Source organism: Culex pipiens, chromosome 2 (genome assembly GCF_016801865.2).
Source record: "Culex pipiens pallens isolate TS chromosome 2, TS_CPP_V2, whole genome shotgun sequence".
Classification (NCBI taxonomy): Eukaryota; Metazoa; Arthropoda; class Insecta; order Diptera; family Culicidae; genus Culex; species Culex pipiens.
The window spans coordinates 215290401-215313334 of NC_068938.1; the positions used below are offsets into that span (position 1 = coordinate 215290401).

General features: G+C 34.4%; 1 protein-coding gene across 1 annotated transcript in view; it reads right to left on the reverse strand.

Annotated features, from left to right (window-relative positions):
- The window catches only part of LOC120418586 (uncharacterized), a 33650-nt gene that overhangs the window by 4871 nt on the left and 5845 nt on the right, over positions 1–22934 (reverse strand). The window contains exons 2-4 of the mRNA XM_039581033.1: positions 11389–11603; positions 10013–10606; positions 291–566 (exon numbers count right to left, since the gene is read on the reverse strand). Of these exons, the coding sequence (XP_039436967.1) occupies positions 291–566; positions 10013–10606; positions 11389–11603 (1085 nt within the window). The remainder of the gene's footprint in view (positions 1–290; positions 567–10012; positions 10607–11388; positions 11604–22934) is intronic.

Below are 22934 nucleotides of genomic sequence, written 5' to 3' on the forward strand. Positions count from 1 at the left end.
AACTTGTTGGAAGAATAAATAATGTAATGTTAACGTGAATAAAATAAATACTTAAATTCAAATCTCAGCAAATCGGCAAATTTTGTGAAAAAAAAACAATAATAAATGACAACGATAAATTATCAAAGCATATTAACTATTCAATATACAACCTTGACTATTCAACCACTCCACCTTACTTCCGCCGACTCGGGACCTCCCGAGCAGACGCACAGTTCCCACCCCCCACACGCGCAATTCTGGTGTGGAAATCATCCCGCCCACACCCCAAACCACCCTCGATGACTCACCATGGTCCGGGGCGACTGATAAATCATGCTGTGCACGGGGGCCGGTTCCGGCTGGAGCAGAATCTCGGCCGCGCCACTTGTTGACTCGGCCCGCAGGTGGACCCGTAAATTCGGATTATCACGGCGCAGCAGCCGCCACCCCCGCACCGAGCAGGGGCTGATCGCGATGGCCGCCGGCGTGTAACGGTTCTGGAACAGGTACAGGTGCCGCACCCGGGAGTCGGCCAGCAGCGTCAAGACGTCGTCGTCGATGTTTTGCGGCGACACGACCAGGACCTGGTGATGGGGAGGAGGTAGAAAGAGAGAGAGAGGTGGAATCTGTAATGCAATTTGACTCCCGGGGATACACGCTTGTATAAATGGATTGGGTGTGTACACCCAACTGGCAGTCGCATGATTGTGATGCATGGCGGCATGAAAGTATATCAGAATCTGCATGAAATCTATCCTCATGCATTTTTTGCGATATAGGAGTATGACATTTTTGCCCGTTACCGACAATTATCGACATTACCGACGGCTTTTTGGTTGTATTTAACAAAAAAACACTTAGCAGAACGAGGATTGAACCACCAACTTCTTGGTTATTGATCCGACACGCTACCACCGCGCCATGGACGCTTGATGAAAAGTGAGTGAAAGAGCACCAACATATGCTTCTCTTTGGAGTGTTGCTCGGGGACGGGCCAGCATTATATGTGTTGGTGAGAACTGCAGATCGCTGAAATTTTTACACGCGGGCAAAAATGATCTACGGGCTTGCTGCAAAAAATGTTATAAAATATGACATTTTCTGCAGCAAATCCAATGTTGCAGATTTTGAGATATATTTTTCCTTTGGGTGTACGGTGATAAATTATATTTAATGCAATGTCTGCTGGGCACGGGGAATTGTGTTCGACATCGAAAAAGGGGACGCATTAAATCTGAGCTTTGCCTCGATGCAAGAATTAATGTCTGTATCATTCAGATTTTGAATGCTAAAACAAACTTAATTAGGGAAATCAGAACAGTGGCACAGTAGCTGTTTGTCCAAATCCAGAAAAGTAGAATTATTCAAATTGTTTTTTAAAAATTGGCTGAAACTATTTTATTTCGAAAATTATATGATACCTTGAAACGGTGCATATTATCAAAGTTCATATTTGTTAGGAGCGGTCGTGGCTGACTGGTTACGGTGTTCGCTTTGTAAGCGAATGGTCCTGGGTTCGATTCCCATCTGCTCCCAACGAGAAAGTATTGGAATTATAAATCTTGAAACTCTGAACATGAACGAAAAATCAAACTCGCTCGAGTCGGGGTTCGATCCCCCGTCCTTTGGATTGGTAAGCAAAAATGCTAACCACTAGGCCATCACGGCTTGGTGAGCTATGACTGGAATTAGGAATACTGTTACTATCAACTATATACGCGCTGGGTCCTTGTCCATTTGACAAGGGTTCGGAAGTTCTAAATAACGTTTGAATCCGATTGGTGCAAACGTTCTTCAGGGCGGGGCTTGTCGATAAAGCTGAAGTACCTCGCGCTCGGCTAGCCAGCGTAGAAATAGGGACGTGGCGTTACATCGTGCTGCCACCTGGTTTTTTTAAGCGCAAGAGTGTAAAAGTGCTGAGTCATCGTCTAAAAATAGACGGCGTCCTATCTCGCCCAGCAAAATGAAGTCGATAAAGTAGTCGGTTTCGATGAGAAAAAGTGGAAAATGTGGTCTAAAAATAGCGACGCCATCCCCCTATGGGTCACCGAAGCTCGGCAGAGCTAACACCTTCCAAATGCCTATGCGAGTTATTTGCATGTATAGAATGTAGATCTAAAAATACATGGAAACAACTCAATTTGTAAGAAGCGACCGCGTGGTCCCGTTTGGTTGGTTGCACACACACACACATATTATCAAAGTTCATATTTGTTCATTACAGTTGTCCTTTTGACGTAAAAACAAACAAAAGAGCAAAAAGCTGATTTTTTAATCAAAACTTGGAATCAATGCATCATTTTCTGAATACTTTCAAATTATTTTAGCCGAGGTTCCGTGGCCGTGAGGTTACGGGTTTCACCTAGTAAGCGAAAGGTGATGGGTTCGATTCCTGTCTGGCTCGGCAAAGTCAGATCCCTTAAAAGAGTAAATATGCTCACTGGGAATACTGACCGGTAGGGGATGGGTTTCGACTAGCGGCGTGCTGGGTTATCCAGAGGTCGTGAGTTCGATTCTCGTACCGGGATGATGAAGTTTTTTTAAAAAAAAATAAAAAAACTGTAAGTGTGTGAACTAAACAATCTACCAGTGGTTTCAGAAAAATATGGTTCTTATTATTTTGATGATGGAATTCCCATGCCAAATTTGAGCCATATCAGAGCACTTTTGATCTGGATCTTGCTGATTTTACATAGAATCGCTTGCTACCAAGAGGAAATAACACACATTTTCTTATCAGAAAATGTATTTGTCATGATGAGCATTTTTTCCGAAATCGGTCAATTTCATTACATTTTTATACTTTTGGTTTAGTCTGCAATCATTAATTAAACATATTCAAAATGTACCGTAAACCGGGGTGACTTTGATAGGTTTGAGATTCTTCCGCAGAATGAAGAGTACAAATAGAATACGCACAAAACTGTATGGAATCGTACTGGAAAGTACTTTAATAAGAAATGTTCATAAAATTTTGAAAAGAACAAAGAGTCAGTTAACTTTTTTTTCTATATCTAGAAAATGTTGATGAATTTGAGAATTATGAGAATATTATAATAATGTATCATGATTTTTTTTAAAGAAATTGATTTTGAATCGGAAGACAAAATGCATTTTTCTATTATTTTTACAAATTTTACGAGGAGAATAAACATTTCCAAGTATTAAATTTTATGTGTTTATGAAACACAATCCAAAAAAAGAACTCGGCATTTATAGGCATTTTTAGTACACCCAGAACTGGGCATCGGCAAACGAGAGGATAAAGAGCACGATTCGGTAGTAAAATGGTAATGTGTGCGGACGGAGAGGATAAATCCCGAAATTACCGAGAGTACTTTACTCATGGGTTCATCTTTCAAAAAAGTTCATCTATCAAAAAAAAAAGTACCGGTACCGAGACTCGAACGCAAGACTTTCGGCATATTGAACCGTGGCTTTGCCGTATGGGCCAACATGGTTCGGTGACTAAGTGGCGGTCATTTGTCCATATAAGCCACTCAATAGGATGAACTGTTCCAATGAACGAATGAACACGCGAGAGGACTATACTCTCGCAAAATAGCACTTTCCTCACGTTTCTTTTCGTGAGGACTATCCCCTCGTTCTTTAACTTTGGGTGTAGAACAAATTTCATATAAAATGGAAAACTTTTGATTCTTGCTTCGAATTCAGTTTAAAATGCAATATACATCGATAATTTTATATACAAAACAAGTTATTAAAAATTTTAGGCCAAATTCTGACTTTTTCACAATTTTACCTAAAATTTATAAAAATAAAACACATACACTTTTTTTTGCTATTGAAAATATTTTACATTTTTATCAATAAAATGTTTCGGCTCCAAGTTAAAGCCGTTCAATGGTTAAAACAAGTAGGAGAAAATGGGGAAAGTGGAAAAAAATTCTCGATAAAACACGTCAAAAATCAGTCATATAATTTTTTTCAGGTTTGACTATGACTTTGTTAAAACGAGTTTTAAAAAAATCTGGTTTTGTCATACAAAATGGTAACGTAAATATACGGAAATCTGTATCTTGAGATTAATCTTCTCTTTGATTTGGTTGTTGTTGTTGTTAATTCATTTACTTTTGGTAAAGCTAATCTTTTTGGTCATTCGCTGCGCTCTTTGATTTGGTGTCTTCGACAAAGTTGTAGGTTGTTATTCAGACTACTGAAAAAAAATGTTACACTCTAAAAAAAACTATTTCTTTATTTCACTTTCTTTCACTATAAGTTGGATTCCCTAAATATTGAGAATTCCTTAGATCTGTTTTATGGGACTCAAAATTTGGTTGCAGAGATATACGTTTTAAATAAATAGATTTTTAGAAATATCCAAAAAGGCGCGCAAAAAAATTATATTATTTTTTTTCTAAAGCAAAATCAAATTTGCAATCGTAAGTACTTACCAAATTTTAGATTAAGTGCACCGATTTAGAGTTAGAGTCACTTTTAGGTTTTAACAAGGGTTTTAATCATTGTTAATTTTGACATTTTTTTTAATACTTTATGAAGGAAAATCCACTCTGAAAAAATATGTTTGAAAGGCTGAGAAAATTTCCAACATTTTTAACTGACGGAAATTATTGCTTGGATTTCCAATGTTAAAATTGAAACTTTTGTAAAATTTGCTGATCTTTTCAATATGTTTTTTTTTATGAGCTTTCCTGTATGAAGTGTTAAAAAAAATGTTGAAATTACTACCTAGAATTGAATATAATTCCAACACGGCAAAATTTATCAAAATATCGGTAAATTACTTTTAGATTGCAAATTTGGTTTAGCTTCTTATTTTTTTATTTTTTTACCCTGGTTTTCTTTTTTTTAAAAAATCCTACCTCTGGAGCCTGATTTTGCAACCTCATAACCATGTCCTTATTTCATATACAATAATCGAAAATTAAAAAAACTACGTAATTTGGGAATGAAACTGGGAATATAAACGTTGTCGCAGACACCAAATTGTACACAAATCTCAAGAAACATATTTTTATATATTTACAAAACCATTTTGAATAATTAGCCCTCAAAATTGCATGGAGATTTGTATGGAAAAACTATTGATGCAAAATTGCTTCTTCTGACATTAGGAATGTATGGCCAATGTTTCATCCAAATAAAAATATCAAATTTTAAAATCGCGCAAAAATTTGCTAAAATCTAGAAAACTATTTTGATGCAATATGGGTTTTTTGACATAGGACCAAATTTAATCCAAGCGAAAATAAAATCGAATTCTAGAGAATAAATGTAAAACATAAATTTCAAGTATAAATGCCATGGATTTTTTTTTTTTTTTTCAAGAAACCAAGCGCCTGCATGGATTCAGTCTAAGAATGGTAGATTCAATGGCAGCGAATGGTTTTTTTAAAATGCTTCCATAGCATTTGAACCCAAAATTTAATCGATCAGCTTTTGGACTCCTATTTTTTAAAGCTCATGATAAAAAATCAGCAGTTATTATCAAGAATATACAAAATGTTGAAATGTGAAGCAAACACTCATTCGTGCTGGTTTCAAGTTCCCCAAACCATTACATATTTCATATGCTCTCCATGCCTCATAACCACAAGTCCTTGAACTTCCTTGAGCAGGTAACCAAAGCACCTGTTGTGGCGGCGGCAAGAGGGAGCTCTAATTGTGCACCACTTCATTACTATTCGCTTCCATATTTGATCACGCAACTGAACAGCCGTTTCGAGTAAATTAATTTCCTTCGATCTCAACAGCAGCTCGAACCAACGAGCCATAGTTGCACTTATCAGGGTGGAACCACAGACAAGCAGGTATAAGCTAATCTAAATTTTATTTGTTTGTCAATAGAATGCAACGAGAGTCTGTTTGTCTGTGGTATAACCCTGCCGGGAAGAGGAAATTATGAAGCATGTTGTCGTGGTTCGTGGAATCTTCGCACACATGGGATAAATATTAATTCCTCGGGACGAACGCATCTCGAGCTGGGTTAGTACACTTGGAATAGTTGTAGAACAGCACTATTATACAGTCGGGAAATATGTGTACATTGATAAGAGGTCTAACGTATGGAAAATCAATAGTCAGGTAAAGACCTCGATGGATGGGATGCGTTTGACTTAAGCAGATTCTGAACGGAAGCTGATCTTGAATGTGGTACACGGAAAAAAACATTGATTTTTTTTTCAAACCTTGATGTTGTTGTTACAATTTTTCTGTTCTAACTAATTTGGGCAATCAAACAATTTTCGAAAGTTTTTCAGTTCACCATCAATTAGAACATATAGAATTTCTGCACGTAATCATCGTCCGAACTATCCGACGAAGACAACACTTCGACGTCTTACGGCTCAGATGATCCTTCATAATTGCGCCTCCTAACATCTTACATAAGCTGTCCAAGTCGGGGCAAAATGGGCTCTTCGGAATCGCAAATCCCATTAACATATAGTATCACGCCATTCCGTGCCAATATCAATCGAGTGAGTTTCCCAATTCAAGGCTCCAACAGAGGGAAATGTTTGTGATATTTCTCTCCTCCCAAGTCCTCGCGCCAGTCATAACCCCTGCCAAAGTGTTGACATTGAATAACATTAGCATTCATAAGTGGGTTCAGAGCCTTTCTGCGGGCTCTCAGTTTGGCGGCGGCGGATCGAAAGCCATGGAAATCGACAAATCGGATAATGTTCGAAAAGGCGAACTAAAAGGCTGAGTAGGGGACGTTGCTGACGAGAGGAGGTGTCGTTGATGTCACCCGTAATGAGTGTGTAACGTATTCGTATGGTTGACGGCTGGAATTTCAATCAGCTTTACAATGAATACCGTAATCAGTGGCAGTGAAATTGTTGCTGAGCCCGTTGGAAAGCGGTGTCGTAATTATATACTTGGAAATTATTATAATTTTATTAACGGACTGATTATCATTTGGCAATTCTAATCACTGCTTTTTTCTGTAGGTTTAATGATAGTGATCGAAATAGGCATTTGAAATTTAAAAAAAGGATGATAAAGTTGAAAATCTGATTGGTGCCATAAAATGGGAGCTCACGAATGCAGGCATTAAATTTGAACTTCAGCAATTAAATTTGAACTCAACTTTTTGCATAACTCACTGTCTTGTATAATTTATTTTTTTTCACAAATATTAAGCCTGAATTCGAACTTTAAACTCAATGATAAAACTTAACAAAAATATGAAGAGATTTAAACATAATTTCAATCTTACCAGCGATATGATTTAAGTAACAATTTAAAAAACCAACAAAAATTACAAAAGGTTAATGAACCTTTTATAATTTATAGGTTGAACTGCCCGACATATCAAAATGATCAACATAAGTGTTTAGTGCTATAAAAATGGTAAAGATTGATTTTGAAGAAATGAAGTCAAAAAAATATTTGAGGGATTGAAAATTATTAATTCAACTTTTTTACATTGAAAAACGTACCAAAAGCTGCCGAAAAATCGTCAGCCTAAAAATTGAGGCTAATTGAACAACACTTTAAAAAAACATTTTCCATAACTTCGTTTAAACAATATTGTCCAAACAAGAATGGTGATAAATTTTCAAATATCAATTCGAAAATATAACTTTTGAAGGAAAATTCTGATCAATTTGGTGTCTTCGGTAAAGTTTTAGATATTGATTAGGATCTTCCCGATCTTCCAGTAAAAACGATTCATTTTTTTTTTTTGCAAATTCCAAATAGATAAAAACTTAACAGATTTTTTTATAAATTGTTTCATTTTCGAGATATCGTCGCTTGTGTGCGACGCTATAGCCACTTTAAGTTTGATTTTCACATTTTTTTGATTTAAAAAAATAGGGTCAATGAGTGTCCAATCCAATGTTTTATAAATTTACCAAAAAAAAGAGATACGGATGGAAGATTTAAAAAAAACTGTAAAATTGTTGGAAAATTGTAGTTTTTTTGCACATACTGTCCCCTAATGCTAATATCCGAATGGTCAAATTTTCAATGTAAAAAGTTAAATTATTCATGAAGTTTTCTGATTTGTTCGAAAAACATATTGAGATTATTTTAAAATAAATACCTACTTAGGGGAACGTGGGGCAAGACGACCATATGGGGCAAGAGGAACAATCGCTCGTAAGGCCGTAATTTTTACAATTTTGATTATTTCCAGTATGAGGAATTGTTGCTAGCAATGCAATTAGCTGATTCTATTACCACATAACCGCCAAAACGACGTAAACGCCACGGGGCCTAAGATTGAATGAAGTTTTTTTTTCAAAATCTTTGTTCCCTTATAATATTTGGAAAGTACAAAATAAGGCTTAGGGTTCGTTTTAAGTCACATTTTATCGAAATGCTATTTTTCCTAGATCAGTAGTGTCCCTACCAATGACTTGCACGTATTATAAAGTATGATATATGTTTTGGTTATTTTTGTAGAGAGCTTTTTAAAAATCTTGTTAAGGTGGGGCAAGTGTATGGATTTTTAGTATGGAAAAAATGCGAATTGCTGCAGCAACATATTTTATTGTGAAAAAAATACATAAACGTTCTTAAAAACTGATAAACAATTGTTTAAAAAATTGTCCATACACGATATAATAATATCATGAAAATTTACCATTTATCATCTCAGTAATATTTTTTTCGTAAAAATGGTCAAATATTTAGTAAAATATTACTTTTTAATCTAAAAATGAAAGAAACGTTTCAAATACATCCTAATCAGACGTATCCAAGTGATAATAGTTCAATTGTTAGTAAATTAGCATGTTTTTTCATGCATTGTTCCTCTTGCCCCAACGGGTTGTTCGTCTTGCCCCACTAGTTGAGTAGAACGTACGAAAAATCAAAAAAATTAAAATCATTTTTTTACATTAAAAAACAGAATTTTTTAAAAACTTGTTCTATCAAAGTCTCAGTCAAGACCTGGAATAAGATGATTATAAAAAAATCCGACAGATTTTTTAACGTTTTTAATGGGTTATAACGAGCATTTCCTTAGCTTGTTACACTTGCCCCACTTTCCCCTATTTTCCAAACTTCGGAATATGGATTTTTGACAAATTTAAAATGTTAGTCTGCATTTAGAAATATTCAAAATACTTTTTTCACGGTGATCTCTAAACGATGGATTCATTTTCCAACATTGACAATTGGACTATGCTGATGACATCAAATTCTGATTTCTTTGAAAACCATATTTTAATCATTTCAGAATCAACACTAACTCCCCAAAAGGTTGCTATATAGTTCTTTAGCCAATTTAAAATTTTAGTCTTGATTTTAAAATATTCAGAATCTTTTTTCCAAATTTCACGAATGATCATCTTTTTTAACATTGACCATTAACAACATTGCCGAAGACACTCAAACAATTAGAAAATTCCTTAAAAAGATACTTTTTTTGGTAATAGGGAAATCAAAGTTTGAACCAAATTTAAACATACAAAAAAACCGTTTTCGTAATTTGGGTAAAATAGCTCATATTTCGATTGTGAACTAGAATTTATTTTGATAAATGATTTGATCATTTTTTTTTAATTAAAAAAAATCAAAAATTATGTCTCCGAAAAAATTGTTTATACTTCGTTGTTTCTATTCCTTAAAAAGGGGGGGGTTACAAAAACTTTCATGAAATTTGTACCAGCCTTAAAAACGCATAAATAGCAAGTTTTTTTTCCAATGAAAATTATTATAAAAGCTAAAAATATTTTTTTTGTCCCCTAAAATTTTGGGGAAATGTTGATTGGAGGAGCAGGGGGCAAAAACCTGAAATAAAATTTGTAATGTCTTATATATCAATATATTTGACAATAATATTCCAAACGAAGAATTAAATAGAATTTTCAGTAGCAATTTTATGAGGTGTCAAGTATTTTAAAAAGGCATAAATTATTCAAGAGTGTGTTAGCAGTCTTGGATTTTTAAATGACATTCAAATATTTATTTTTTCTTTAATTGTCTTTGCCTTATTTCAACAACTTCAATATAACCAATAGTAGTTTTGTTTGCTAAATTTAACATTAAATTAGTTAAATTAGAAAAAAAACATAATTTATTTTACACCAACCTGCAGGTTCAAAAACAGTCCAATGTGCATAATCGGACAGTGCACCATCGTCACGTTGATCAGGTACAGCCTCTTCAGCACCAAACAGCCCGACTCCAGCACCTCGTCCAGCAGGTGGTTCGCCTCGTACCGTTCCAGCATCAGATCCACCAATTTGAGTGTCTGCAAATTCGTCAGGTTCGTCATCAACCTCTTGAGGGACGCCAACAGTTGACCGCCGGTCCCGAACAGCTTGATCGATTCCGGATCCTCGCTCGAAGCCATATTGCACGGGAAGATGTAGTTGAGCGATTTGATCCGTAACCCACAACCGGCCCACTCGCGCGGGACTTTTTGCTTGTGGTTCTGCTCGATGGCCCACGACATCAACGTCATAAATTGGTACATGTTGTTGAACGAAACCAGCGGACGAAAGTCCAACCCCCGGAAGAGTTTCCCCACCGAGAGGAGGCAGTTTTGGGTTCGGGAGTGGTCCAACACCGGTTGCCAGCCGGAATAGTAGTTGAACTTGAGCCGCGCCAACGTTTCGTCCTCCACGAGAAAGTTGGACCACACGTTTGGCAGTGCAAACGACTGATACCAGCTGAAGCAGGTCTGCACTTTGGAGAAGAAACGGGGAAAGAGTAACGTCATGATTCGAAATCCGGACACTTAGTAGCATATTATTTTTGTTATAGCTGGCAAAAAATCATGTAATAAGTTGGAAACGTAGAAATATCATCAGGATGTAGTATAAACAGTCAATTTCAAGAAAATGCATGCAAAATATGCCTTTTCTAGCAATTTTTCATCAGAATTTTAAATTTAAAATGACTTGTTGTGCTTCGAATCCCGGACACTGATAAAAGCTGATTCGAAATCCGGACACTTTTGCTTCGAATTCCGGACACTCGATTTTACTTATGAATCGCACAAATTTGGACTAAAATGTTAGTGAATGGCAATCTTTATGTCTCAAATAAGCTGTTAACATCAAAACAATCGATAGTTTATATAAAAATTTGCCAGAATTTAAAGCAATCAAAACCATAAATTTCTGCTTTGCCTTCCCGGTGCTTCGAACGCCTATGAAATATTTCAAGTGAAATGTTTCGCATTTTTGGTAAACTTATAATTTCATTGTATTTAATTGTTTTGGCATTAACTACAGCGTTCAAATAAACTTTAAATAAAAGTTGATGTTGGAATTCATCAAATAACACAGATTTGACATTCATAATGCGAACTTATATCCAAATTATTGATAAAACAAAATGAAGTGTCCGGGTTTCGAAGCGTCCGGGAATTCGAATCATGACGTTACAAAAATTGAATTTCATCAACGAAATAAATTGCACTGAGAGCAGTGGGGGCACACCCAGCGGACACTTTCTTACCAAACTCGCATAGTACCGCTCCCGGATGCTCAGGTGTGCAAAGATTCGCTCCATGATGTGATCCGGCAAATCACACCACGGTGACTGGCCGCTGCCGTTAGCAAGCTCATCATCGGTGGAGGTGGTGCGCCGGAAACGGTTCTCCGGGTTAAGATCATCTGTTTCAGCTTCTTCTGCGTCGTTCTGCTCCTCGGCTTCCACGTCGATGTAGCAAGCTGGTGAGGGAGAAGGAAAAGGAAATTCAGTGGCGTTACAAGAATGTTTCTCTTCATGATACAGAGTTTTGTTTCTTGTTTCTTGTTTCTTGTTTCTTGTTTCTTGTTTCTTGTTTCTTGTTTCTTGTTTCTTGTTTCTTGTTTCTTGTTTCTTGTTTCTTGTTTCTTGTTTCTTGTTTCTTGTTTCTTGTTTCTTGTTTCTTGTTTCTTGTTTCTTGTTTCTTGTTTCTTGTTTCTTGTTTCTTGTTTCTTGTTTCTTGTTTCTTGTTTCTTGTTTCTTGTTTCTTGTTTCTTGTTTCTTGTTTCTTGTTTCTTGTTTCTTGTTTCTTGTTTCTTGTTTCTTGTTTCTTGTTTCTTGTTTCTTGTTTCTTGTTTCTTGTTTCTTGTTTCTTGTTTCTTGTTTCTTGTTTCTTGTTTCTTGTTTCTTGTTTCTTGTTTCTTGTTTCTTGTTTCTTGTTTCTTGTTTCTTGTTTCTTGTTTCTTGTTTCTTGTTTCTTGTTTCTTGTTTCTTGTTTCTTGTTTCTTGTTTCTTGTTTCTTGTTTCTTGTTTCTTGTTTCTTGTTTCTTGTTTCTTGTTTCTTGTTTCTTGTTTCTTGTTTCTTGTTTCTTGTTTCTTGTTTCTTGTTTCTTGTTTCTTGTTTCTTGTTTCTTGTTTCTTGTTTCTTGTTTCTTGTTTCTTGTTTCTTGTTTCTTGTTTCTTGTTTCTTGTTTCTTGTTTCTTGTTTCTTGTTTCTTGTTTCTTGTTTCTTGTTTCTTGTTTCTTGTTTCTTGTTTCTTGTTTCTTGTTTCTTGTTTCTTGTTTCTTGTTTCTTGTTTCTTGTTTCTTGTTTCTTGTTTCTTGTTTCTTGTTTCTTGTTTCTTGTTTCTTGTTTCTTGTTTCTTGTTTCTTGTTTCTTGTTTCTTGTTTCTTGTTTCTTGTTTCTTGTTTCTTGTTTCTTGTTTCTTGTTTCTTGTTTCTTGTTTCTTGTTTCTTGTTTCTTGTTTCATGTTTCTTGTTTCTTGTTTCTTGTTTCTTGTTTCTTGTTTCTTGTTTCTTGTTTCTTGTTTCTTGTTTCTTGTTTCTTGTTTCTTGTTTCTTGTTTCTTGTTTCTTGTTTCTTGTTTCCTGTTTCTTGTTTCTTGTTTCTTGTTTCTTGTTTCTTGTTTCTTGTTTCTTGTTTCTTGTTTCTTGTTTCTTGTTTCTTGTTTCTTGTTTCTTGTTTCTTGTTTCTTGTTTCTTGTTTCTTGTTTCTTGTTTATTTCCGTACAAATTTGTTCCGCCACTGCCCCCTTTTAACCGTGAGAACCACTCTGGCCAACAAGACAACTATATGTGCCATGTAAATTATAGATGAACGAAACGGATGCCTTTTTTTTTTGAGCTCTTTTTCTCCGACCAGGTTTGCTTGATTACCGCCGGTGGACTTCCGTGAAGCGACCCTTCTCCGCTTCGGTTGGTCAATTTTCCTGCATATCTTAACAGACCTGGGCCTCATACGTGGCCCCAAACTGATTGCTGCTGCTGCTCGGAGGGCTCAAAGGTGGTGCACACGTGTTTCAGAAGTGGTCTTTGAGAGCAGAGAAGCAAAAGAACGGTAAGATATGGGACCCAACAGTAGGGCAATTTATCTTCAAGATTCTTCTCGAGATCTCGAGACGCTGTGGCAGTTTGTCGAGAGCCCACAGCCATGATGGACTGGTGCCCACCCAATTATCATTTCATCAAGCGGAGAATTGAGAGAGAGAGACACGTTGCAGCTTCTTTCGAGATGTGCCTAGGAATGGTAGTCAATCAAGTTGTCAATTACTCACATTAGAACGTCCAATGAAAAGGGCATGTCGATGATGATCAAGTTGCAGTTGCAGAGAGAAGCAGAAAGCTTCTGTCTGGGGAAGGAGATTTTTGTTCTAATTGAAATGGATTTTCTTGCAAATTAAAAGGCTCTTGAAGTTATTATGAAATTTGTCATAATTAAATCTAGAGAACTGACAAGCTTTAATTTAGAACCACATCCAGAACTGCTTTTACTGACCGCTTCTTCCGATGCCGATTTGTATATATTTTTTTATTTTCAATTTGACTTGACTAAAAATAAGGGTGCTTCACGATTTAGGGTAATTCAGCAAATCTAGCTTTCCAGGAATATTTTTTGGAGTTTGATCTCGTAACCTACACCTTTACCGACTAATTATATCAAAATCATTAGAACAAACCCTCAAAAATTTGTTTAAAGAAATTATTTTGGACTGGACAATGAATCTGAAATTTCAAAAAAATAAAATAGATAAACACACCACAAAAACTGTATAGATAATTTTAATAACCGAAATTTAGGCATTTTTTGGTAATAGTTAAGTAAAATTGACCAATTTCAAAATTAAATTTGAAATTTGCCTTTTAATTTAATTTAATTTTTTGTCCCTCCACCCCTCCTCAAAATTTCCAACCTTATCAGAGGGCATAAAAAATTCACTGAAATTCAAATTTGCATTGAAAAAACTTTTTTTATAAACTATTCCGAATACATTTTATGACTATTATTTAAAAACAATTAAGCAAATAAACGTAAAACACAAGTAAAAGTTCAGGAATGTTTTTTATAGCTTCATTGATATTCTGCAAATTTTTGAGAGAAGCATAACAGTTATGATGTGAATAGCAATTTTTGATACTTTTTGTTTCGAAATATCTCAAAACATGTTTAACATTTTTAAATTTGTTTTGATTTTAGTTTTCGACACTACTTCGTCCTCGATTAGACTGTAAATAAAACATGAACTAGCTTAAATTCTCCATTAGAATTGTTTTTAATCCAGAGTTTCACTTAACCAAAATTCGTAATATTCAAATTCGTAATATTCAATTGGCCCTGGTGTAATGTGAGTCTTGATTCCAAAATGTTTAAAAATTTAATAAGGTTTTCAAAGAGATCATAAAATTTTACAAATGTTTCATTTTGCAACATTGAAAATTAGACCAATAGTTGCCGAAATATTGGCATTGTAGGAAGAGACTTAAAAATCCTCAATTTTCTTGTTTCTTTTTCTTTTATTCGCTGTATTTCAACAACCAGAGGTCCCATCTTCAATGTCTCTTAAGCAGAGCCGTACCTTAGGTCCACGGCGCCCTTGGCGAAGCATCAATTTGGCGCCCCTCCCAAATTTACAAGCATTTTGATAAATTGATACACTCAACCCCCAGTGGTTGGTCACTTTTTCGTTTGACACTTTTTTAGTTTGTACCCCGTTGGTTGGTCAAAGTCAAACTAAAAAGTGACGAACTGTCACTTTTTACACGGCGCTCACGTACACTATCAAAACAAACGTTCGGTAGTGTGTGTGAACTCCGTGTAAAAGGGGTGTCAAACTAAAAAGTGACCCCGTTCGTTTGACAACAGTTGGTGTCAAACCATCGGGGTTTGAGTGTATCAATTTTCAGAGATTGCTTTAAAATGAGTTTTGATTTTATAATTGCAATTGGAGACCTTAATATGCCCTTCCCTACTAACCCCGAGTAGGCCGCGGGTAATCGGCTCCCCTCCCACTAACATTTACACACAAGATCCTCTGTAATTATTAAGTCAAATGTAATTACAAAAGCCGACTCGGTCCTAACCAGGTCCCAGCACCGAAAAAGACCTAATAAAAATAATTTTATGAAAAAAAAGACCTTTATATGGTTAAATTCAGAAACACAGTTATTTTATGTTTTATTTTTCAAATAAAATGAGATAGGAGAATTTCACCCATTTGAATCACTCTAAGCCGTTTGACCAATTCTCATCACTTATGCCGTTTTCCGCTATTAAATCAACATTTTCAGATGTATCAACAATGGAAAATTGCTTGCTCACTTTTATTTGAGCTATTTATTACTTTGGAACAGTCAAAAACACTTTATGAAAGCTGTAATTCATGATCAAAGTGCTGATAGGCCGATAATATAAATCGGCTGAAGGGTATAGTTTCCCTAGGTTGAATTGAAAATTTATAATAGGAGTTAAGTTTGCTGAATCTCAGATTTCATGAAATCGATAATGATAGCAGGTTTTTGTTTTTTTTTTATTTATTTTTCAGATAAATGCACAGAATTAAATGCTCAAATTGTTATTTCAACAATTTTTTTTTGTTATTTTAACATTTTTTTTCAAACTATTTATTTTAATTCGAAAAATTAAATTTTATATTCTAGAAATATATTTTTTGTGCAAAACTATAAAAATGTTTTCGAACCTTAATAGATTTTTTTTGTTTTTATCTGAAAAATAAATAAATTGTTTTTCATCACCAAAGCTTTTAAGCCGATTTAAAAAGTAAACAACACCGGTTAAGCTAAAAATGAAAAAGTGATGATGCTCTGAAAAACATGTTGGTCTTATTGGTGAACATTTACAGCAGTTTTCCAATATCAAAACTCTATTATTTTGAAATAGAATATGCAAATTTCAATGCACGAAGTTGATTATAAAAGGGGAAATCGAGCTGAAAATATTTTAAAGGCATTTTTTTTACTCGAAAATGTAAAAATATCAAAAGAAAGGTATGTGTTTTAATGTAAAAATAATTCCTATTTCAAAGAAACTCAAAATATTACCATAATTGTTACACAATTTGGCTGATTGTGATTCACAGCCAAATTAACGTACAAAATAAAATATAGTTGGACATTTTTTTAGTCTGGAAAGAATGATTTAAACTCCAAACTTTAACGTGTATTTATTTTGAGAAGCTCTTCTAGTTCTCGTTTAACTTCTGTAACTTGAGCGCCCCTTCTGTGATGAAAAAATAAATTTAGCATTAAGTATGAATTTTCAAAAAAATTGCTGTAGAAATATTCATACAATTGACTTTGGCGCCCCTAAATACTTTTTTTATGTTTTAAATCAAATTATCTAGTTATTTGTAATTTTAATTTTATAATTCGGCGCCCTTTCTATTTCAAATATCTAATGAGGATGTTATAGCTGTCATGAAAATTTTGTACATTCATCGATTTTGGCGCCCCCCTAGGTACGGCGCTGCTCTTAAGCATTTTTATTGTAAACAAGCCTTACCCGACAAACTTCGTTCTGCCTTTTTTTCGTTTGTTGATTTTTTGCTTTTTCAGCCTCCTGTGATCAAAATATGATTTTACGTATTTTTCTCCATACAATTTAACGATGCTCCGGAATCGGTTCCAGAGTGGCCACAGTGTCAATTAGTTAGCGTAAGAACCTTCCTTGGGCTAATACGAACCCAATGCAGAAAAGAGCGCTCCGATCCGACCTCCCGTGTTCAACTGATTCGCGTTCGAACAAAACCGTCGAAATTTTTCATATATATAGATAGATAGATATTATCAGGCATGGATAATCATGGACACAATTTAAAAAAAACGAAAAATGAGTTTTTTCAGTTAAGATTAAACTTTAAGTTTCTATATCATGAAAATATCTTGGAAGAGTCTATATTTTTGATTATTGAATTATTGATTGCAAATTCAATTTAATATTAAAAACAGAAATCTTAGCATTAAGTATGAATTTTCAAAAAAATTGCTGTAGAAATATTCATACAATTGACTTTGGCGCCCCTAAATACTTTTTTTATGTTTTAAATCAAATTATCTAGTTATTTGTAATTTTAATTTTATAATTCGGCGCCCTTTCTATTTCAAATATCTAATGAGGATGTTATAGCTGTCATGAAAATTTTGTACATTCATCGATTTTGGCGCCCCCCTAGGTACGGCGCTGCTCTTAAGCATTTTTATTGTAAACAAGCCTTACCCGACAAACTTCGTTCTGCCTTTTTTTCGTTTGTTGATTTTTTTTTTTTTTTTCAGCCTCCTGTGATCAAAATATGATTTTACGTAACTTTCTCCATGCAATTTGCCGATGCTCCGGAATCGGTTCCAGAGTGGCCACAGTGTCAATTAGTTAGCGTAAGAACCTTCCTTGGGCTAATACGAACCCAATGCAGAAAAGAGCGCTCCGATCCGACCTCCCGTGTTCAACTGATTCGCGTTCGAACAAAACCGTCGAAATTTTTCATATATATAGATAGATAGATATTATCAGGCATGGATAATCATGGACACTATTTAAAAAAACGAAAAATGAGTTTTTTCAGTTAAGATTAAACTTTAAGTTTCTATATCATGAAAATATCTTGGAAGAGTCTATATTTTTGATTATTGAATTATTGATTGCAAATTCAATTTAATATTAAAAACAGAAATAGAATAAAAATTGAATAAATTTTTTTTCCATAAAACATCATCTAAAAAAAATAAATAAATATTATTTTTTGGAAAATGTATGTAAAAAAAATAATTAAAAATTGGCAAAACAAATCCGTTTCTTTTTTTTAATAGTCCTCATCAAAACCTACTACATTGCCGAAGACACCAAATCGATTAGAAATTCCTTCAAATGTTACAGATTTTCGCTGTCAAAAAAAGCTGTCAAAATTATATAGAGCCTTGTGTTCAACAATGGCAAAAAAATTGCTTCTTTGATTATTAAACTATGAACAAAATTAAAAAATATAAATAAAATCCATTTCAATTTGTTTACATAAATTGTCTTTTAAATCTGCTAATGTTTTCAAGACAAAAAATCATCAAACTTGTTTTAAAGTTTCAAATGAAACATTTGTGAACAAACTACTTTAATAATTTGCATTTATGTATTAGTTATAAAAACAGATTTTCTTTTTTCATTTTGTAAGTTATAAATTGAAGAATTCTTAAAACTTTCAAAAAAAGACCAGGTATTTTGACCAGCTTGATGTAACTTTTCCAAAATAGGCCCTTTTTCCAACTTCCTAAAATTTATATTTTTGAGTAAAAAAATCGCAAATATTTTGTTATCTACAGCCAGAGACAGGACGCAAAAAAACAAGAAAAGCAATGTTATTTATAGAACAAAAGTTGTAATCTACTTCCATTTATTTTCCAAAAAAAAATTTGAGCAAAGAGAGTGAAAAACAACAAAAAATATTAAATTTCAACAGGTAGCTCAAAAAGGCCAACATGAAATCAATTTTAACATATCCCTCCACGGTAATTGAAATTGACAGCTTCTCTTTCAACACTAGCCATGGTCTTTTCCCATTACAACGAACGGAATTTCCTGCCGACGGGGACGAAGGCATGTTACCTTTACATAAATTTATGATGTGCGGTAACTCGAGCTGACACCTCTTTTCCCACGCTCACATTCCGTCAAACTAATTGTACCCTTTTGTAAGGGTTTTTCCAGTTAGGGCAAAAGTATCCATTATTGACATGATTTTGCAAATTTAGATTTTTTTTTTTAAATTTTCAAATAAATCCTTTGAATTCAATTTTTGTATTGTTGAGTTTTCTCCAAAATTCGCAAAAATCGCTTCCCAATACACCCTTCTTTCCCGGAAAATTTTCCCGCAAACGTCCAAGTGCCCGGAACGTCAACGGTGCGTCGGAATTCATTTCCTCCTCCGTGGCATTTTGTTTTCCCCTTAACCACAGCTTTCACTTCACACGTGCGCCGCGGTGGTTGCCGTTCCTTGCATTATTGCCCCGCCTGGCTGAATATAGCCGGAAATTGTGCCGGAAGTGGCCTTTTCTTTTCTTCCGGGGTGGATTTTCCACGCTTTCCACCCGATTGAGAGGGGGGAAAGAGAGAAAAAGAGCAGACTGAAACGAATGATGGCTCTATTGGAAATGCGGTGGAATGAAAACATAAATTACAGTGAAACTGAAACTATTAGCTACTTTGGAATAATGTTAATATGATAAAAAAAGAAGAACAACAAAAAACAAATTGAAAAATATAACAAAATAAAAAAGGCACAGCTAAAAAATAAATAAAGTAGCAAAATTTATTAGGATTACTGTAGATGTGCTGATTCCATGAATTCGATCCTTAATGAAGTGAAAAGATTCTCTCATGATTTTTATTTTTTTCAGGTCATCTGCACTTGTTGGCAGCTTGCATTAAAAAAAAGTGATCAAATTATTTTTCATTCAGACATTTATATCACCCTGAGCACATAAAATTATTAAAAACTTCAACCAAAGCAACAAACCGGCCCCAACACCGGCAGCACTAACTTAACGCTAATCCCCACGTAATCCGGAAATTTAAGCTACACAAAATTGCCCTAACCTGCCGGACCCCAACAAGCCAACAAGTCGTCCAACGGTGGTTCTCGACGAGCTCTGATCCGATTTTACGACGGGCCATCCATCGTCCCAGCAGCGGAGCCAGCTACCAACCAGTCCCAGCCTGTAAGGATCGCGGGAAAACTCCCGGCGAAACTTACATAATTCTGTCTGCATAATTTATACTTTTTCTTGCCTCGGAAAAGTCTCGCCAAGGTCGGTCGCGGATGGCCATTAAGGTTTCGCGCGGAAACTCCGCCTTTCGAGGCACCTGAGGGAGGGGATGAGTTGGTCGAATCGCTGTAAGATTTTTAAAAGTAATTTTCGTTCATTGTAAAGATTTTATTACTAACCCGATTAACTTAAATTAAGTTAAAAAATGGAATTTAAAATTTTTGAGCTGTCAAAAATGTATCGGTTGAACTAGATAATCTTTTAAAAATAATCTTATTAAAATAGGTTTATTTTCTAACTACAAACTCAATAACATAAAAATATTATAAACATGTTTTTGCTCAATACTCGGAATCTTTAGATGGTTTATGTATGAATTGAAAATGCGTTGACTAAAAATTATAAATACAGCGATTCCACGTCAAACAGGAAGTATCTACAGTATGTAAAAAAAGTATTTACAGTCCTTGGGCACTATGCACATTTTGTGATGAAACATGTAAAAAATTTAAAGTTTGACAGGAACCTAGTACTACGTTTTGTTCAGAAACTCATGCCAAACATTTTGCTACAAAAAGCTCATGAAAAGATGATTTCTATAAAAAGTTATATAACAAATACTATTACGAAAATAAAAAAGGTGCAAAAAAAGTTTGTACACCTTTCGAAAAATTCACATAATTAAAGTTATTTGTTGACAAATCACCATAAATCCAGTCTCCCAACTCCAAATAGGCATCCTTGACTGATTAAAAAAACAATTTGGATTGAATATAAAGTTTACTAACTACTTAGTATAAAAGTTTATATAACTATGGAAATTCTATATAAAACTTATCTAAACTTAATTTTGCAAACTTTTAATTCAACTAAATGTCAATATATTACCATAGAATTGCTAAATAAACATTTTGGAGTGGGTATAACACCGTTTTGGGGGTATTAGTATCGATAGAATAGATTTTTCGTTGGAATTTCGTACCAACCCGGAATTACGTCGTCGGAAAATCACCCGGCATCTGAACCGGTCTACAATTCACAAGTCAACCTATGTGGCATCAGAAAGGGCGTAAAATTTCCGATCTTTTGATACCCAGACATCCAGGTTTTCTATAAAACCCACGTTTTTAAATACCTAGGTAAAAACGTTGTTATGGTTTCATTTGAGCAACCTGCCAAAAATGTATGGACTTTCGTAATTTTTGTTCTCGTGGATCAAACTTACTTTTTGCCCAGGTATTTGAAAACGTAGGTTTTAAAGAAAATCTAGATGTTTGGGTATCAAAAGATCGGAAATTTTATGCCCTTTCCGATTCCACATAGGTTGACTTGTGAATCGTGGACCGGTTTGGATGCCGGCGGATTTTCCTACGACGTAATTCCGGGTTGGTACGAAATTCCAACGTAAAATCTATTCTATCGATACTAATACCCCCAAAACGGTGTTATACCCACTCCAAAATGTTTATATAGCAATTCTATGTTAATATATTGACATTTAGTTGAATTAAAAGTTTGCAAAATTAAGTTTAGATAAGTTTTATATAGAATTTCCAGAGTTATATAAACTTTTATACTAAGTAGTTAGTAAACTTTATATTCAATCCAAATTATTTTTTTAATCAGTCAAGGATGCCTATTTAGAGTTGGAAGACTGGATTTATGGTGATTTGTCAACAAATAACATTATTTAAGTTAATTTTTCGAAAGGTGTACAAACTTTTTTTGCACCTTTTTTATTTTCGTAATAGTATTTGTTATATAACTTTTTATAGAAATCATCTTTTCATAAGCTTTTTGTAGCAAAATGTTTGGCATGAGTTTCTGAACAAAACGTAGTACTAGGTTCCTGTCAAACATTAAATTATTTACATATTTCATCACAAAATGTGCATAGTGCCCAAGGGGTGTAAATACTTTTTTTACACACTGTAAATCAAAAGTGCTCTGATTTGGCTAAAATATGGCATGTGAGTTCCTTCATCAACAAAATAAGAACCGTATTTTTTTCGGTGATTAGGGTGTTCCTATCCGAAATAGGGTGGTCCAACAAATGACGTTTTTCGTCGATTTTCGCAAAAACCACATTTTTCAAAAAAAAATCATATCTCCTGAATGCCTGAACAAATTTAAAAAACACCACGTTTCAAAAAAAAGGTTATTAGCGATGAGCGAAATTGCGAATATCCATTAAGAGGATTCGTAGATATATTTTTTGAACATAAAAACTTGGTTTTTCGACGCGCAAAAACGGAAAAATGACGAAAACGAGAAAACATCTACTTTTTTCACTAAAACTGAGATAACTTGATAATTTCAGTGATTAGTTATTTATTTTAGTAGCAAAAGTTGCGTATTTCAATTACGAAAATGAAAACAAGTTTTGCAACTAATTGCATTGTTTTTTTTTTTGCAATTCCTAAAAACACCATTTGAATGGAATTTTATGTCAATCATTCGTGTGTTTTAAAAATCACCGTTCAAATCAAAATTATATAGAAAAGTATTACTTTTTAATACAAGTGCTAAAGAGTTTGAGTTCTGAATAATACATCTTTTCAGCCCTTGTATCGAAAAGTATAACTTTTTTTTATTTTGAATGCTGAAATAGTAGTTTATGCAACAAGTTGCAAAAAGAGGATTTTTTCAGCACGAGTCGTACATTTATCCAACGAGGTTCACCGAGTTGGATAAATACGACGAGTGCTGAAAAAATCAAGTTTTGCAACGAGTTCCATACAACATTTTTTGCAATTTCGAAAAACACCCATTGAGTGAAATTTTAAGTCGAATTTTCATGTATTTTGTCAATAAATCGTTTAAATCAAAAAAATGTTGAAAAGTGTTACTTTTCGAAACAAGTGCTGAAAAGTTCAACTTTTCAGCACCCATTTCAGTGCTGAAAAGTAGAACTTTTCAGCATTTATTTTGAAAAGTGTTGCTATTCGATTCTGTTATTTTTGGTACAGAAAAGAAGGCTATTTCGTCGTTCAAGAATGACAGGAAAAGTAAGTAGTTTCACGACGGAATTGCAAAAAGTAACTTTTTCCA